This window comes from Canis aureus, chromosome 5 (assembly GCF_053574225.1).
Source record: "Canis aureus isolate CA01 chromosome 5, VMU_Caureus_v.1.0, whole genome shotgun sequence".
In the NCBI taxonomy this organism is placed as follows: Eukaryota; Metazoa; Chordata; class Mammalia; order Carnivora; family Canidae; genus Canis; species Canis aureus.
The window spans coordinates 17330411-17347990 of NC_135615.1; the positions used below are offsets into that span (position 1 = coordinate 17330411).

The window sequence follows — 17580 nt, forward strand, 5'->3', positions numbered from 1 at the left end:
CTCCTATGTATCTGCTGATCTGTAAAGTCGAATGATGGTGCCATCTGCCTCTTAATATTCTTGTGAGAGTTAAGGGATTAAAATACTAAACTCACTGAAGATGATATTACTGACAGTACTGATCTTTTTTATTTTTTTCCCCTGATCATTATTAGTAGGGAATACAGACCTATGGTAGTACCTTTAAAAAAAAAAAAAAAAGTGAGCCTCTATATTTACCATCGCAGGGAAGCAGACATTTAAACAATTGGTTGCAAGAAAGCTAGATGAGTTATATGAGAGGTTGAGCTCAATATTCTATGATAGTATTTGTTGACATGGTCTAATTTTTGGCAATGACTCAAGCAAGATTAATTAAGCTTTTAGGTTGGATGGTTTTGTTTTAAATTATACTTTTAATACTTTGTCACATCAAATCTTGCTCTTTTTATAGCTTGTATTCTTAAAAAATTTTGTTTATTACCCTACTGCTTAATGAGTGAAGGTTCCAAGATATTAAGTAAAAATGTGGCCCTGGTCATTCTGGTAATATCCTAAGTATCAAAATTCCTGCCCTGATACTCTGCACTGTGGGCCAGGTTGCCAAAAAGGCAATGGAATCCCCCCTTAGCAATAGCATCTGGCTAATCAATGTAAAATATATCTTCCAGATTTTTTACAAGAGGGTTTGGTTAGCTTTGAGTCTAATTAAAGAGTAGATGACTTGTTACCTATGAGTATATTACTTGATACCTATTAAAAACTGGAAATTATGAGGTGCAACTATTTTATATATATAGTGGGGGGGTAGTTTCTTCAACTGTAAAGAAGAGGAGGCTCAAGTAAGTTTTCAAGTATAATATTTTAAAGGCACCTGTGTAAGAGCTGAAATAGATAAAACTTAAAAGCCAACAGTTTTGCATTTGTCAAAGCATCTTTCATTTCTTAATGATAATACTAGATTTTTTTAAAGATTTTATTTATTTATTCATGAGAGACACAGATTGAGAGAGAGAGACAGACAGAGACACAGGCAGAGGAAGAAGCAGGCTCCATGCAGGGAGCCTGATATGGGACTCGATCCCAGGTTTCCAGTATCACACCCTGGGCCGAAGGCGGGCACTAAACCGCTAAGCCACCCAGGGATTCCCATAATACTAGAATTTTTAAAAAAGAATTTATTTATTTATTTATTCACAAGACCCAGAGAGAGAGAGAGAAAGAATGAGGCAGAGACACAGGCAGAGGGAGAAGCAGGCTCCATGCAGGGAGCCGGATGTGGGACTCCATCCCCGGTCTCCAGGATCACGCCCTGGGCCACAGGTGGTGCTAAACTGCTGTGCCACCAGGGCTGCCCAATACTAGATTTTTAAAGGAACTCTGTGTGTCTTCTAGCACACTAAAATACATTCTCACCTTTGTTTTTCTTGGGTAATGTCGGGAATGAAAGGACCCAATTATTCTTTGATAGTGTAATTTTCCTTGTTTTACAGGACAGAAAGTTATCCAAGCTCAATACTTCTAAGAAATGTCTTCAACTAAGAGCAATCCCTTTGTTTCTTAGAAGTTTGAATTTGGGGGAAATGTTGAGAATCTGGGAGGAAAAAAGACTAAGCGAAGGGAAGGAACAGCATGCTTGGGAAGGCACACACCACACCAGCTCTCTTGCTTCTAGTGGTTATCACGTACCAACCCAAGTGGCTGCTGCCTCATCACTTGGCTTTAATCATAATTTATGTTTTTAGCAGAGATATGAACTACAACTGATACTGAAGCAAAGTGTTTTAGAAGTTACAGATTTTAGAAAACTATCATAATTATTCAAGGGAAAAAGAAAGGTTTAGTTTTTATGTGGGCTCTATTTGATAACGATTTTTGCCCCCATTTGACATCACATTGAAACACTGGACCATAGAATTAGGTCCACGTATTTGTCATCTATAGATTTATAGAAACGTTTAATTTTTGTTTGAGGTTTAGTGGATCCATTTCTGTTTGCAGTGCTGAAAACCCTTCAACTATCTCACCATTAGCTAGCAGGTGAACTTGTATACTCTTGTTTTTCTTCTAGATTCATGAAAAGCTCCACTACTATGAGAAGCAGAACCCCGTGCCCATTCTCCACGGTGCAGCAGTCTTGGCCGATGATGTAAGTGTGCCTTTTGGAGCGCCCTGCCACCTGGCTCCCTTGGGCCCGGCCCTGAGCAGAGCTCTTCCTGGCACAGACACAAGTGTGAGATCCTAGGAGTGAAAACGAGAAGAAGCTGCAGATGTTTCCAAAAGTCCTGTCACCAAGGACCTTATGCGGATACTGTGCTGATTTGCATTCACTCTCCCGCTCAAAAAATGTGCGTGGAGATGCCCTCTGTTCTACCTGGGTAGCTACAGTAGCAGAAGTCTGAGGCTAGAACTCTCTGGGCAGAGAGAAACTGTCAGCTACTAGTGTTCTGAGAAAGTCACAGGCAGGAGGAATGCTTTGGAGAAATAAAGACAAATGAGATAGGTCTGTTGCTGACAGTGCTAAAAAATGACAGATACGCTAGTGTCGGAATGAGGCCTGATGAAATACATAAAAAGACAGGATTGTTTTTAAAATGGAGTATAAAGCATCATAATGATTTATGGATATTAGTCCTTTCCAAATTACCTTCATAACCAAAAAATAAATTTTAGAAGCAGTTGGCATTGATGGAGTAGTTAATTTCCTGTAGCTGTAATTTTATTTTCAATCTGAGGGAGGGAATTACCTTGCTGTTCACTTACAAACTCGGATGAATTGAAAGCACACCTGGATAAACTATAAAGGACACTAAGCCAGATGAGAAATAGGTCTCATGTGAAGGCTGGTTTTTGTGATCTCCTAGAGCTTATCTGTTGCTTTTTAAATTTTTTCCTTGGTTATGATAAAAAAAAAAAAGCCATAGTTCAGTTTAAATATTGGGCCATATAATTTAAAAAAAACTAAAAAACAACTGATCATCTTCAGAAGTTGATTTTCTTATATATGCTTTCTATTTTAATTTAGATAATAAGGCATATGTAATAAATCTCTAAGTGATTTGCTATTTGTTTAGTCTCTCAAACTCCTTTCCAGTTCTATCCACAGAGATTACAAATTATAGAGATATTTCAGTTTATGTGTTTATGAGGAAGCTTATTCCTCTGCATTATAGAACCAAAATTTTTAAAGTGAAGGTGAGTAAAGTTACAGATAGAATTCTAGTAAGCTGCAGTTGCCACTTGAGAAAGTCTCAAGAAATCACTTAAAAAACTTTAACTATTGAGAGTTTGGAGAAGTATTTATTAACTATCCAGTGTGATTGAGGCCCAATCATATTTTTTTTTTAAAGAAGAGCTTATTTATTCATGAGAGACACAGAGAGAGAGAGAGAGAGAGAGAGAGGGAGGCAGAGACACAGGAAGAGAGAGAAGCAGGCTCCATGGAGGGAGCCTGCTGTGGGACTCAATCCCAGGACTCCAGGATCATGCCCTGGGCTGAAGCAGGCACCAAACCACTGAGCCACTCAGGGATCCCCTGAGGCCCAATCATATTATGATAATATTGCTTTTTAAAAAAATTAGAGGCTGTTATTATAATATGGTAAAATATAGCATTTTCTAATTCATCAGAACAATATATTTAAATTTTTAAAAGTATTGTTATAAAGTGACTAAAGAATGCAAAGAGCCTGTGACTTTCTGTAGGTTAACAATTATCACAATTGCTTTACCTTGAAAAACAAAAATTTTACGTTCGAAAAGTTAAGTCACTTTTTGAAATGTAACGAATATATCAATTTATGACATTTTATTTTAGTGTATAATTTACTTTATGCCCTTCTTTTAGAGGAAAGTCCTTGTCTAGAGATAAGAGCAGTTGTTTTTAGTTTGGTAGAAACAATAGGACCAGAGAAATTTCAAGCAGTGTTTTAAGGTGGGTTTTTTTAATGAAAATATATTGTACATATTTTGAATTCTCTTCTACATATTTCACAGTATAATTTCTCTTTCTGTTTGGTCTTGCTTTTTCTTCTTAGGAAATTATATCCTTACTATATCCTAAAATGGAAGAGTCTTGATAGGAAAATCTCTTGAAGAACATGAAGCAGGTTCAAAGTTCCAACTATTCTTTAGCTAGAACCAGCAAATGGGAATGCTTTATCATGATAGTAGAATATGGTCGGCGTGTTTGTTCCCAGAGTACTTGTCAACCTATTTTAAGTCATTTTGTGATTAACCTGGTTTATATTGAATGGATTTCTTATCCTGTAGGTAAACATAAAAGTTTCAGATCATTTGCTCTATTAAAGACATTCTAGTTCTTTTTCCTCCAGCTCTAAACAGCAAGCTATTGTGGGTTTTTGGGAACCCTGTGGATTTCACCACCTCATTCAGAACCTTTCTTTTTTTTTTCCATTTTCTTTCTTTCTCTCTTTTTAAAAAATAGTGTCAAAACCGGATCCAATCCTTTTGACAAGTGGTCCTTTGTTTGCATGCAAAAGACCATTCCTTAAGATGAAGTGCTGGGATTTACCCTCATTGCAATAAATCAGAAGGTGATCTGGATGATATGATTTTTGGAGTTCTACTCAGCCACGATCCTGGCCTGGGATCTGGCCTACCAAGGGCCTGAAAAAAGGAGCCGTCATTGATGGTCTGTTTTCTTTCATACCGACCTCTCCTTAATCACTGGAAAGTGGCAAGATAGATTCTCGGTTGTCACATATGGAGCAACACAGCGCCCTTACTAAATGTTCTCTGTGTCAATGTGATCTCCCTTACAGCTGGCTGAAGAGCTTCAGAACAAGCCATTAAACAGTGAGATCAGAGAGCTGTTGAAACTCCTGTCAAAACCCAATGTGAAGGTGAGGACGTGTAATAAATATCTTCCAGGAGGGCCACTTTCTGAGGCTTCAGATGAATTTTATTTCGAGCGTCAATTTTCAAGTGAATGTATTTTCAAATCGTGCACAGTATTTTAATAACCCAAATCCCATTAAGGAAGAAAGTTGAGCTTTTGATAATAATGTGACTAACTATAAAATACTTTAATCGGGTAGCTCAGGATTTCAGGTAGTGCATATAATGTCACTTCAAGGTCAGTTTCCTTTAAATGAAGGTAAGAGTATAGAATGCAGAATCTATCAGTGATTTTGTTTAGGTCATTTTACATGGCTAGTGAATGGTATTCCAATATATTGGACAACTGTACCTATTTTTGTATAGGATCATTTCAGTTTTTCACTTTGCCCTCCCCTGTTATCTGCCCCATCTCCTCTCCCTCCACTAATTCATATTTTAATAAATACTACCCTTTACAGAGCAGAGCAGTTTTCCAGTATAGAATATTAGTATCAGTAGGCAGATTTCAAGTCTCCTTGCCATTTTTTTTATTGAAGACTAGTTGACATAACAATATTGTATTAGTTTCAGGTGTACAACATAGTGACCTCTGATATGTATACACATTAAAAAATGATCACCGCAATTAGTCCAGGTACTGTATGTCACCCTACAAAGTTGTTACACTATCATTGACTCTATTCCCTCTGTGGTATATGACATTTCTGCCTTTTACTTATTTTGTGACTGGAAGATTGTATCTCTTAATCTCCTTCACCTATTTCACTCCTTCCCTGCCATTTTTCTTCCAGGTATGTATCACTTACCTTTCCCCCAAAGGTGCTTGGTCAACAGAGGTCATTTCAAAATGTTCCTGTTAATTCTGAGGTCACTAATGCACTAAATCCTATCATCTGTACGTTTTGGACTTGCTATTGCTGCCATTACACTTGAAAGATTGTTCCATGAGTCAAAATTACATATGGATTATGTAATTGAAACGATCAGTTATTTTTCCTTTTTAAAGATTTATTTGAGAGAGTATGAGTCAGGAGGAGGGGCAGAGGGAGAGGGAGAATCTCAAACAGACTCCTGCTGAGTGTGGAGTTTGATGCTGGGCTCCGTCTCATGACCCTGAGATCATGACCTGTGCTGAAACCAAGAGTTGGATGCTTGACTTACTGAGCCACCCAAGTGCCCCAAAATGATCAATTATCTTATGATCATTTCTATTAAGCATATGTAGGCTGTCAAATGAATATTTCTGCCTAGATGCAAAAACTTGATTTCTACCTTCCTTGAAAAATTTCCTTTGGAACTCTAAGTAGTCTTCAATTGCTAGTGAAAAGAGAAAGATAGTATTAAATAAAAGATGAAGTGAAAACATGCCCTAACTTTAACTCCTAATCCTTAGAATTAAAATAAGTGCTGTTAAGTGTACTATCATTAGTAGTATAGAGTAATTGATTTGCACTGGTACAGAGGAGATTGGTTGAATTTTAGTTCTAAAGAATAAAGATCAGATTAAAGCAGAATAGTTGCTTGAAATTAAAGTATATAGAAAGGTTAAGAGCTCAGAGTAAGAGATTCATAGGTAGAGAAAGTTCTGAAAATGTCTTCATTTGTTCTGAGTGCACATGAGAAGTGAATATGAACCAGAGAAGGGTGAGGTTAGCTGGGAGAAGCTTGTTAAACTCCTTTTTGAGAGTACGATCTTGTTTTGAGTATTAGAAATTGAAGACGAGTGTTTCGGACAAAACAACATGATTTGGTATTCTATTCAAGAGTGTTTGGAATAGAACAGCCAATAAATAAGAGGTTATACTGGATGGAAACTGGTATTTTGCTCAAGAGGGAAGTATGATTTTAGATTGTACTCACCGTTGGATACAACCTTATAAACTATGAACATATTTTAGATTAATGCTTTTAAAATGTTTTATGTTTGTATAGCCATGTGATAGAATGTGTGAGAAGTCAGCATGAAAGATGTATTTTCAGTAAGTGATGTGTAGGAAGTGGGTAAGATTGTAGACACATGATGTCTCAGTTGGCAGTGGCAATTTCTAGTTAGCTAGCCTTGGGGGGATATCTTTCTTACCTTTATAACCTAATATTTAACATTGCTTTCCTTGAAATAATTAACACCATCAATTTGAATTTCACTTTTTTTAAAAAAAGATTTTATTTATTTATTCATTAGGGACACAGGGAGAGAGAGAGGCAGAAACACAGGCAGAGGGAGAAGCAGGCTCCATGCAGGGAGCCAGATGTGGGACCGGATCCCCAGTCTCCAGGATCACGCCCTGAGCCGAAGGTGGCGCTAAACCGCTGAGCCACCTGGGCTACCCGAATTTCACTTTTTTTTAGGTAATTGAGAAGTCATTTAGTAAAGTAAAATATTTTCTTTTTTTTTTTTTTTAAAGCAGAACAAGGTACAATAGACTATAACAGGTATACATGAATTGTAAATTGAGCAGACAATTTAAATATGAAAAACGTAACTCCAGGGTGTTAATTTGAATATTGTTTTTAATTTGCAGTGCACAAGGGAAGTAATTATTTACTTGTTAAAGATGGATCTTTCACTTAAAATCGTTCACAGTAGTGAAAAGAAACCTGAGGTCTACCTCAAAAGTAATGATTTTTATAAACACACATAGTTGTATACAACTAAATGCACAGCCCCTAGGAGGAGGTCAATACATCTATCCCACAGATCTACCAACTCCTTTTTGAAAAATTTTAGAACTTTCTCTGGTTATTTGTAAATGTTCCTGGAGTCAGATCCTCATTCATTCATTCTCAAATGTCCAATGCCTACTCTGTGCCAGACCCTACAGATGCAACTTGCAGAAGATACGTGAAGGTTAAGGAAGCTAACAGGAGAAATACTGAGTAAAAGAACACATAGAAATACTGTGGAGGGGTACGTAGGTGGCTCAGCCAGTCCAGCGTCCGACTCTTGGTTTCAGCTCAGGTCATGCAGGCTCCTTGGGATTCTCTCTTTCCCTCTCCTCTGCCCTTCCTGTAGTTTACGCTCTCTCTCTCTCTCTCTGTCTGTCTGTCTCTCTCTCAAATGAATAGAGAAAACCTTAAAACACTGTGGTCATCAGAGAGGATCTAGCTCCCAGATCTAACTTTGGGAAAGAAGGAGTGTGGGGAGGGTTGGAGAAAATGTTCCAGAGGAAGTGGCAAGTAAGTTGAGCCCTGGAGGTTGAATTTGAGGTAACCAAAAGGAGGAAGAGGAAAGGTGAGTTGGGATAGGATGTGAAAATAGATTTCTTAAAAAAGATTTATTTAAGAAAGAGAGAGACTAGGGGGCTGTGGAGGAGGGGCAGGAGAGAGAAGTTCTCAAGCAGAATCCCACTGAGCAGTGAGCCCTACTCAGGGCTAGATCTAATGACCTTGAGATCAAAACCTAAGCCAAAATCAAGAGTCAGATGTTTAATCAACTGAGCCACCCAGGTGCCCATTAAAACAGATGTTTTAAATAAGGTGAATAGTATACGAAGTCCCATAAAGAAAATAACTTGTCAAGTTTGAGGATGTAAATGAGTTCAGTGTGGTTGAACAGTAGCTTGAGGAGAGGAAGGGGCAGAGTTCAGAGCTATACAGGGACTACTTTGATTGAGTACAGGGGCTATATACATCCTGGTTTGCCCAGGAACAGTCTGGTTTGTGCCTGTAGTCCCAGCATGATTATTAATAGCCTCCTTTCCATTTCAGTTGTTTCCTTTTTTTAGATGATAAATTATATGGCCGCTCTTATTGTGAACATATTGCAAAGTTTGGATTTCATCCTAAGAGCAGTGGAAAGCCACTGAAAGGATTTAAATAGGCAAGTGACGCCGTTGTTCTAGTACACGGATTCTTGGAGTGGAGGAGTGGTGGTAGGGCAGGAGGAGTGGGATGCTGAATGGAGGAAGGCCAACTGGAACCAGTGGAGGTAATTCAGGTGAAACATGATTATGGCCTCCATGAAGGATGTGAGGGATGGATGGAAGTATGGATGGGTAGAACTGGATGCAGCTTCAATACATGGTATTGGCCCAAGTGGTTAATTATTGGGAGAAAATAATATATATAATATTGCATATTGTATGTAGTACACAGTGAATTCCAAGTAAAAGGTTTAAAAATTGAAGTATTAAAAATTGAAGTAAAAATTGAGTATAAAAATTGAAGCATAATCATGAGATAGAGAAGAAACATTCCCAACTTCAGGAACAGATGGACAGATAGACACACAGGAAAAGTAAAAAAAAAAAAAAAAAAGTGTGAATGTGGTTAGAAGGAATAATTTACTTAAATAAACAGTTTACATTTGTCTTTCATAAGGTTGTGACAATTAGTCTGACTTTCATTTTACTTTTTACAAAGGGACTTGATAAAAAGTTTTAAAAGTAATTAGGAAAATATTTTGATAATGCATAATTGTATTTTTAATTCAAACCATGGAGAAAGTAGAAGTTCCTTTCTTCATTGTTATGTTTTGTGAAGATGAGCACCATTTCATATGTTTAATCACTTTCTGTTCTGTGAAGCATGTGTCCATATACCTTTTAGGGATAATTACTGTTCATTTGCTGCATTACTTTTCCTTTTTGCATACAGAAATATTACCTACACATTTTTCTTTTTTTTTTTTTTTTAAGATTTATTTATTTATTTGGTGGGAGGGACAGAAGGATAGGGGGAGAGACAATCTCATGCAGACTTCCTGCTAAGCATGGAGCCCGGCTCAGGTCTCAATCCCACAACTCTGAGATTATGACCTGAGCTGAAATCAAGATTCAGACACTTAACCAACTTAGTCACCCAGGCACCGCTACATTTTTTCCATTATAATTAGAATGCAATACTTCTTGTTTTGTGGACCTTTAACATTTTGGTATTTTGTGGACTTCTCTTTGAAGCAACATAACTAATCTCTTTGAGGTGGGCATCTCTGCCTTTTTTTTTTTTTTTTTTGCTATGTAAATAGCACTATAATGGACATCTCTCGTATATTTCAGAATTTTATTGGTCAGTAAATTGTGAGTTAAAATACTATACATCTAAAATTTTGATAGTGATTGCCAACTTGTCCTTTGCAATAATCTAGACATCTTCTCAGTATACAGTGCCCACAGATGTGCATGAGAAGGTCCTTTCCAAACCCTATGCCCTTGCAAGCCCTGTTTAATATTCTTTCTAAGTTTTGCTAATTGATCACTACTGGAATATATGTCAACATTCTCCCTGTACAGTTTGTCACTCTTTTTTGTTTTTTAAATATTTCTTTATTTATTCATGAGAGACACAGAAAGAGAGAGGCAGAGACATAGGCAGAGGGAGAAACAGGCTCCATGCAGGAGCCCAATGTGGGACTCGATCCCAGGATTCCAGAATCATCCCCTGAGCTGAAGGTAGATTCTCAACTGCTGAGCCACCTAGGCATCCACAGTTTGTCACTCTTGATTCCCAACAGTTAGGAAATGACTTGAAATTTTGTAACACTTGTGTCACCTGAGGGCTATCAAAGAGTTAAAGATTACACCCAGTCTTAAAATCTCTAAGTTGAGGGGCACCTGGGTGGCTCAGTCATTAAGCAGTCAGCTCTTGGTTTCAGCTCAGGTCGTGATCTCCGGGTTGTGAGATTGAGCCCTGCTTCTGGCTCTGGGCTCAGTAGGGAGTCTGCTTGAGATTCTCTCTGCCCCTCCCTCCATGCTCACTTGCCCATTCACTCTCAAATAAGTAAATAAATATTTTTAAAGATATCTGTCAATTGATTGGTTGGTTGCCATATACAATCAATAATAATTACTTTTATTATTCAATAATGTTTATAAAATCCAGTCTTACTGTCCAAATCTTAAAGTCCAAGAAAAGTAATGAAGCATCAAAGAGACAACAGATGCTGAGAAAAAGGAAGTGGGGCTGTAACAGAAGGCCTCAGTGGATGTGATAAGGTATGGGAGCTTCCTGCAGTGATCGAATGGAGAAGAGCCATAGTATTGATAGCCTTTGAGGGCACTGATGAAAGGATGTGGATCTTTACAGACACTTTGTTTCTAGGGGAAGCAAAGAGAGACATTAAAAATAATGACCACTCCGTGGCATCATGTGGCCACAGTAAAGGCAAATCAACCTATAGGAGTCATCATTCAGTGGCTTGTTTTTGATAAAACAACAAAATGACATCATCTCTAGAATATGGTATTATAATTCAGGAAGTCAGGGAAAATTTGATAGGTTTTAAAAAGGCAATAAAATAAAAGGATTTGTTGCAATTTTTCAGCTTTCCAAAACATGCACTTACCAGAAGTTGCTCATCACCTGAACATGTAGAATGGATGATACTTCATTAAAGCATGCAAAAGGGAAAAGTGAAGCTTCCTTCTGGAGGAATAAATCAGTGTTACTCATTCTTTTGAGTTAGACACTTAACTCTGTGGACCTGACAGAAACTTAGAACATAGAATTGACCCGAGGGGATCCAAAGCAGGGAAAGCCTGTGTGCCTGAGGAGTTACAAGGCCTAGTGTTCAATTTCCTGTGTAGTTTTCTGAGCAACCGTTAAACCCATCAGTTGTGATTAGTGGGGTTATGGCATATGGAAATACAATTTTCTTATTTAGGTGTTGCCTTTTTTACAAAAAGACAATGTATATACTGAAGAATAGTGTCACCACAGTTAAAGCAGGCAAATAGAATACAAAGTTACATTTAGTTGTCCAAAATGAAAATGTTGCTAAGCAAAAATATTTGTAAAGCAAAACTATAAAGAATTAGGAACTTGATATCTATAAATCTTAAAAGGTGTTTTGGAAAGCAGACATGGAGGTGAATACAAAGCTAACGAGGGAAAATGCATAGCTGGTGTTAATATTGTCTATCAACTATAATAATCATTTTATTTTAAAAGATGTTTATTAGCCATCTGTTAGTCATAGCTATATGCAAGATAGTTTTCATAGATACACAGATAGGGGACATTTCTGATGTTTTTCATTCAACTCTTTATAGATCCATATTCCCATCCACTCTTATTCCTATCTTCCTGTCTGAAAGACTTCATATACCGTATTTTGTAATGCAGCTGTTCTGGTGATGAATTCCTTCAGCTTTTGTATGTCTTTTAATAAGTCTTCAGTATGCTCACATTACTTAAAGATATTTTTGCTGGGTATAGAACTTTAGGTTGCTGGTTTTCTTTGAGTGTTTAAAAGATGTTGCTATTACCTTGTAGCTCACATTGTTTCTGATTATGTTGTCATTTTTACCTTTTTTCCTTTGGCCAATTTTAACTTTCTCACTGGTTTTAAGCAATTTGGTGGTTTCTTTTTATTTTATTTTACTTTTTTTTTTTGTGCTTGGATATTTTGAACTTCTTGGACCTAGGGGCTCCCCCCCCCCCAAATCAAATTTGGAATATTTTTTGCCATATTTCTTCAAATAATTTTTAGCACCTCTCCTTTCTTTGGAGATGCCAATTAGGTGTATATAAGTTGTCTCATAGCTCAATAATGTTCCATTCATAATTTTTTACTCTACTTTATCTTTGTGTTTCTTGTTAGTTTATAAGTTGCTTTAATGATGTGTTAATCTCAGTGCACTTTAAAAAAATTTCATACATTGTATCTTTTATCTCTAGAAGTTTTATTTGAATCTTTCTTATATATTGCCCATCTGATTTTCATTTTTTCCTCTAGCTTTTTAAACATTTAGGATACAATTATATAATAGGTATTATTTCCTTGTCTACAGTCTATCTGTAATTTCAGGATTTGGTTCTATATAATTCTGTCATCTGTGTAATTTTCAGGGTTTAGTTCTGTGGTGTTATGGTCTTCTTCATGAGCAGTATTTTCTTAAGTCTTCCTTTGTCTAGTAACTCCTGTCAGTAATTGATTCTGAGTCATCATGAGTTTTACTTTGTTTGATGCTGGATATTTTTTATTTTTATAGGTAATATTCTTTAGGGTTTTTTTCCCTATTATAATTGAATTACTTGGAAACATGTTGATCCTTCAGAGGCTTGCTTTTAAGCTTTGTTAGCTGAGATCTTAGCAGTGTTTAATCTTGGACTAAGTGTTTCCCAGTATAAAGACAATATCCCTCTGTTAAGTGTCCTCAATGCCCTGTGAATGCCAAGCCTTTCCCCTCTGACTGATGGAACCAGGAGCCACTCCTGCCCTATGTGATCTTTGGGGATTATTCCCTGTAATGCAGAGTTTCTGAAACTTGGGACTATTGATATTTTGGAGCTGGAAAATGTTTGAAGGGATGGGGAAGGCAGGGAACTGCCCTGTATGCTGTCAGATGTTTAGGAGCATCCTTGGCTTCTACGCACTAGATGGCAGTAGCATCCTCCACACTCTGACTACCCAAACTGTCTCCAGACATTGCCAAGTGGCTATTGGGCAGTAAAATTGTTCTCAGCTAATAACCACTGCTCTAATCCTTTTTGGTAGTTTTTTTTTTAATATGCATATGCCTTGGGTAAGGACTCAAGGGGCAGCCTGAGATAACTCAAAGGTAAAAACTGGGACAACCACTTGGAAAAATTGTTTGTCTTATATACAGAAATGTTAAATATACTTACAACCCACGTTGGGGAGTGTAAGGTGGGGGAGAGATTGGTTTCAAAGATGATTTCTAGGCTTCTGGCTAAACTAATTTATGGACTGTGGTGGTAGTGATTAGGCAACATGGTAGTTAAAAGTCTAAAATGCATTCTCCTAAAATAGTTGTGACATGTCAAGGTTTGAGTGTTTTTTTGGTCATTGGTCTATAATGACAATCTCACAGTGTTTGTGGAGTTTTACCACCATGACATTCATGACTAGAAAAACTTTTATTCTTTTATATACATGTTAGCTTATTACACAAAAAGTGAAATTGTGAGAAAATCAAGGAAAAAATGAAAGTCATATTGCTCAGCGTTTCGTTTTGTGTGTGTGTGTGTGTGTGTGTTCTGCTAACAGTAGGGAGGGAAAAATACAGTTCTCTTAGACTTCTACTGGCTCATCGAACAATGTACCTATAGCTTCACTTTCTCCCTCCTAGAAAAAGTAATAACCGCCCCCACCCCATCCCTAGTTGCCACCCTTAAAAGGATAAACCAGAGAATATGCAGGTGAGAAGACTTTTATGCTGATTTTTGTCCTACGTTAGTGGCTTTGGGGATGGGGTGGTGTGGCAGGGAAGTAGAGCTGCCTTGTGCTCTTTTTTATACTTCTGTTTCTAAGCTCCTCATTTTCAAGTAGTTGCCTTGCTATGTCAAAATTGTAATGCCAATTTGATTTTCTTTATAGTTGGATATGCTTGGAATTTTACATTTGATTAATTTTTTTCCAAATTTTGATTTTGAAAGGCTTTGCTTTCTGTACATGATACTGTGGCTCAGAAGAATTATGATCCTGTATTACCTCCAATGCCAGATGATATTGATGATGAGGAAGACTCAGTTAAAATCATTCGTCTGGTCAAAAATAGAGAACCACTGGTGAGTTTGGGTCTACATTTTGTGCTTAGGTATGAGTAGATATCATGATAAAGCCATATCTGATGGGAACATACCATTTATTCCTCTCTTTGAAACATACTTTTCCTGTGTTTGTCAAACTTTATTTTTTAAATTTTTATTTGTGTGTGTGTGTGTTGTCAAACTTTAAATAGTGCATTCATGTCTAAGAAAGATTATTTAGAAAAAAGAAAAAAAGCCAAATAAAATGACAGACATTCTCTTGGTTATAAATAGCAACAATTTATACAATGTGATGTTGACATTTATAAAAGACAGCATAGCATGTGCCAGTCACAGCTGATTTAAGATCAAATGGTGCAACTAAAAAAATTGCCTATGGCTTGTCTAGGAAGCTGATTTATTTTAAAGTAATGAGAGATTAATCAAATGTCTGCTATTTCAAAGTGTATATGTACCCATTTATTTTAGCACCAGAATTTATACAATGTCAGATTATGTTGAAGGGTTTATGGTGGGCAGAATGATGTCCCCTGCAGTGCCCAGTGACATCAAGTCCTAATCTTCAGAACCTGCGAAATATTACTTTCCATAGCAAAGGGATTTGTGATTCAGTAAAAATCTTGAGTTGGGAAGATTATCTGAGTTATCTGGTCAGCCTAGTGTCATCACAAGGGTTTTTACTGAAGTGGAAAGGGGAGGCAGGAAGTCAGAGTTGCAAAAGAAGATGTGATAATTAAAGCAAAGTTTGGAGTGATGTTGCCATGAGCCCAGGAATTCCCGAAATTTCTAGACACTGGAAAAAGTGCGGATCAGATTCTTCCCTAGATTGTCCAGAAGGAGCACAACCCCTTGACACTTTGATGTTAGCCCGATAACACTCATTTTGGCCCTCCTCCCTCCAGAAGCTGTAAAATAATACATTTGTGTTGTTTTAAGTCACTAAATTTGTGTGGCACATTTGCACAGCCATAGGATACGAGTGTAGTGTGTATCCATATTTTGATGGAACTACATTTGGAAGAAAAATACATTTCATCATGTAGCAGTTGATTTTAAATGTGTTGTAGCTCATTTTTTCCTAATTAAGTTACTTTTGTGTTCTTAAAGCAAAAGCAGTAGATAATGCAATACATGCTGGGCACTTGGTGAAGTACTTTGCATACAGTATATTTAATCCTCATAGTACACATATTTTTTTCCACTGTGATAGACTAGGGCACTGATAGACAAAGAAGCAACTTCCCTAGGTATCACAGCTTATGAGTGGTAAAACTGAGGTCCAAACTTGGCTTTTTACCTTCAAATACTAGTTTTTTCTTCTATACCATATTGTGTCTTTATAACTTGTACCTTTTAGGTAATTTTCATGTTTTGTTTGTGTAAGGGCAACTTTGGTACCTTGATAAATGCATTGAATACTCTTACCCAGAAAAAGACACCAATAAATCTGCGTTTGAGATAAGAGAACTGCTCCCTGTGTTCCTGGCTAAGATTGTTTCATGTAGATGATAAATTTGTGCTTTTCATCTGTGGTTAGAAATCTGTACTGGTAACCTAAATATCTCTTGGTCTTTGTTGTGGAGGTGACGTACTTAGTAGGGATAGATGGTATATATAGTTCAGATGTAGAAAGATCTATCTCAGAGCCTATTGCCATAAAGTAACTAATGCTTGATGGCTTCTGTGCATCCCACAATAAGAAATACATTTTTTAGTTTTGTTTTTGACAAATTCAGGCTCTTAGGTAATCAGAACGCTGACCACCTTGAGGAGTTCAGTCATTCATCAGTAGTAATTTCTTTGATCAGTTTTCCCAGGGGCAGCAGTTTTTGGTGTGTTGGTTTGGTGAGCTAATGTTGAAGCTGCCATCAGCGACATTTAAGTCCCAAGCCTCTCCTGAGCAAATACGATCTTCCAAATGTTTGTCAAAGAAATTAGGTATGCACTGCATTGACAGTTTTCAAAAGTTTTAACTGGCCCTCTATAAATTAGTTTCAATTTGAAAAGCAATTGAATGAAGTATACAAAATAACCTGAAGTTGTATTATCATATTTTGTTCTTGAATAGATCACATGCTCTCACTAGTAAACATGTAAACCTGAAATAATTAGACCTAAGGTTGACATAATCATCCTTTGTTAGCTCTCTTTTCTTTCTCTCTTGTTTGTTGATTCTATTTACATATATATTTGAGATACAGAGCACACTCAAGTTTGGGGGAAGGGGCAGCAGGAGAAACAGACTCCCCGCTGAACAGGGAGTCACTCAGGTCTCAATCCCAGGACCCTGGGATCATGACCTGAGCTGAAGACAGATGCTTAACCGACTGAGACACCCAAATACCCCTCTTTTCTTAAAGTTTATATAACATAGCGTATTTAAAACAAGAGTCTGAAGTAGGATAAGAGTGAGAGTTGCATATGTTAGATTCAGTCAGAGCAGGCAAATCTTCAGATAAACAGTGCAAGAGGGGGAGAACAAATACCCCAGGATGTTGTTATGTAGGTGGTGAGAAGTGCTAACTATCCAGTTAGCAAGAATAGAAGGAAATGCATGGGAAGAAAACTTTCAAGTGCCCCTATGGTTCTGTAGAGCCTGCGGGGCTATGCAGGTACTAGGAAGAGGCTAGGGATTTAGGAAATAGAACCAGATAAATTTTAAACTTGGTTGAATTCTTAAGATGTTTAAAAATAATTATTTCTCAGGGAACCTAAGTGGTTCAGTTGGTTGAGTATCTGATTTGATTTTGGCTTAATTCATGATCTTAGGGTCGTGCCCTGGGCTCCATGCTAACTAAGTATGGAGCCTGCTGAGGATTCTCTCTTGCCCTCTGCCCCTCCCCCTACTCTAAATAAATAAAATTTAAAAATTAATTATTTGTCTTAAGCATGAGGATGTTCTCCCAATATGTATTATTTGAGTATTCAGGCGCTATTTTAAGCATTTCTTGGATTATTCAATTGTTAAGTTTCTTTTTTTTTCTTTTTTTTTTTTTGATCAGTTTCTTAATTCATATACCAAGGTATAATTTGGCAACTTCATAATGCCAAATAGCATTTTGCACTTAATAGCATTTTTATTTCCTTTTAAGTGTGGGGTATTTAAAAATTTTAATTCCATTTCATTTTTATTCATAATCTTTCTGTTTTTTTGCTATTTTTACATGAATTTAAACAATTTTGTTTCTCCATTATTTAAAAGTAAAAGTTTAGAAAATGAACTGTAGAAAATAGTCATTTTCAGCAAACTTGTCGTTTTACATTTGTCAAATGTCATTTGTCATT

At 36.9% G+C, this 17580-nt stretch overlaps 1 protein-coding gene across 8 annotated transcripts in view; it reads left to right on the forward strand.

Moving 5' to 3' along the window:
• The window catches only part of LOC144313745 (MAGUK p55 subfamily member 7), a 301577-nt gene that overhangs the window by 188159 nt on the left and 95838 nt on the right, over positions 1 to 17580 (forward strand). For 6 of the 8 annotated variants that reach the window (XM_077896973.1, XM_077896977.1, XM_077896981.1 and 3 more), the window contains exons 4-6: positions 2051 to 2128; positions 4764 to 4844; positions 14182 to 14313. In XM_077896973.1, coding sequence (XP_077753099.1) covers positions 2051 to 2128; positions 4764 to 4844; positions 14182 to 14313 — 291 coding nt within the window. The remainder of the gene's footprint in view (positions 1 to 2050; positions 2129 to 4763; positions 4845 to 14181; positions 14314 to 17580) is intronic. The other 2 variants (XM_077896979.1, XM_077896980.1) reach the window with 2 other exon arrangements.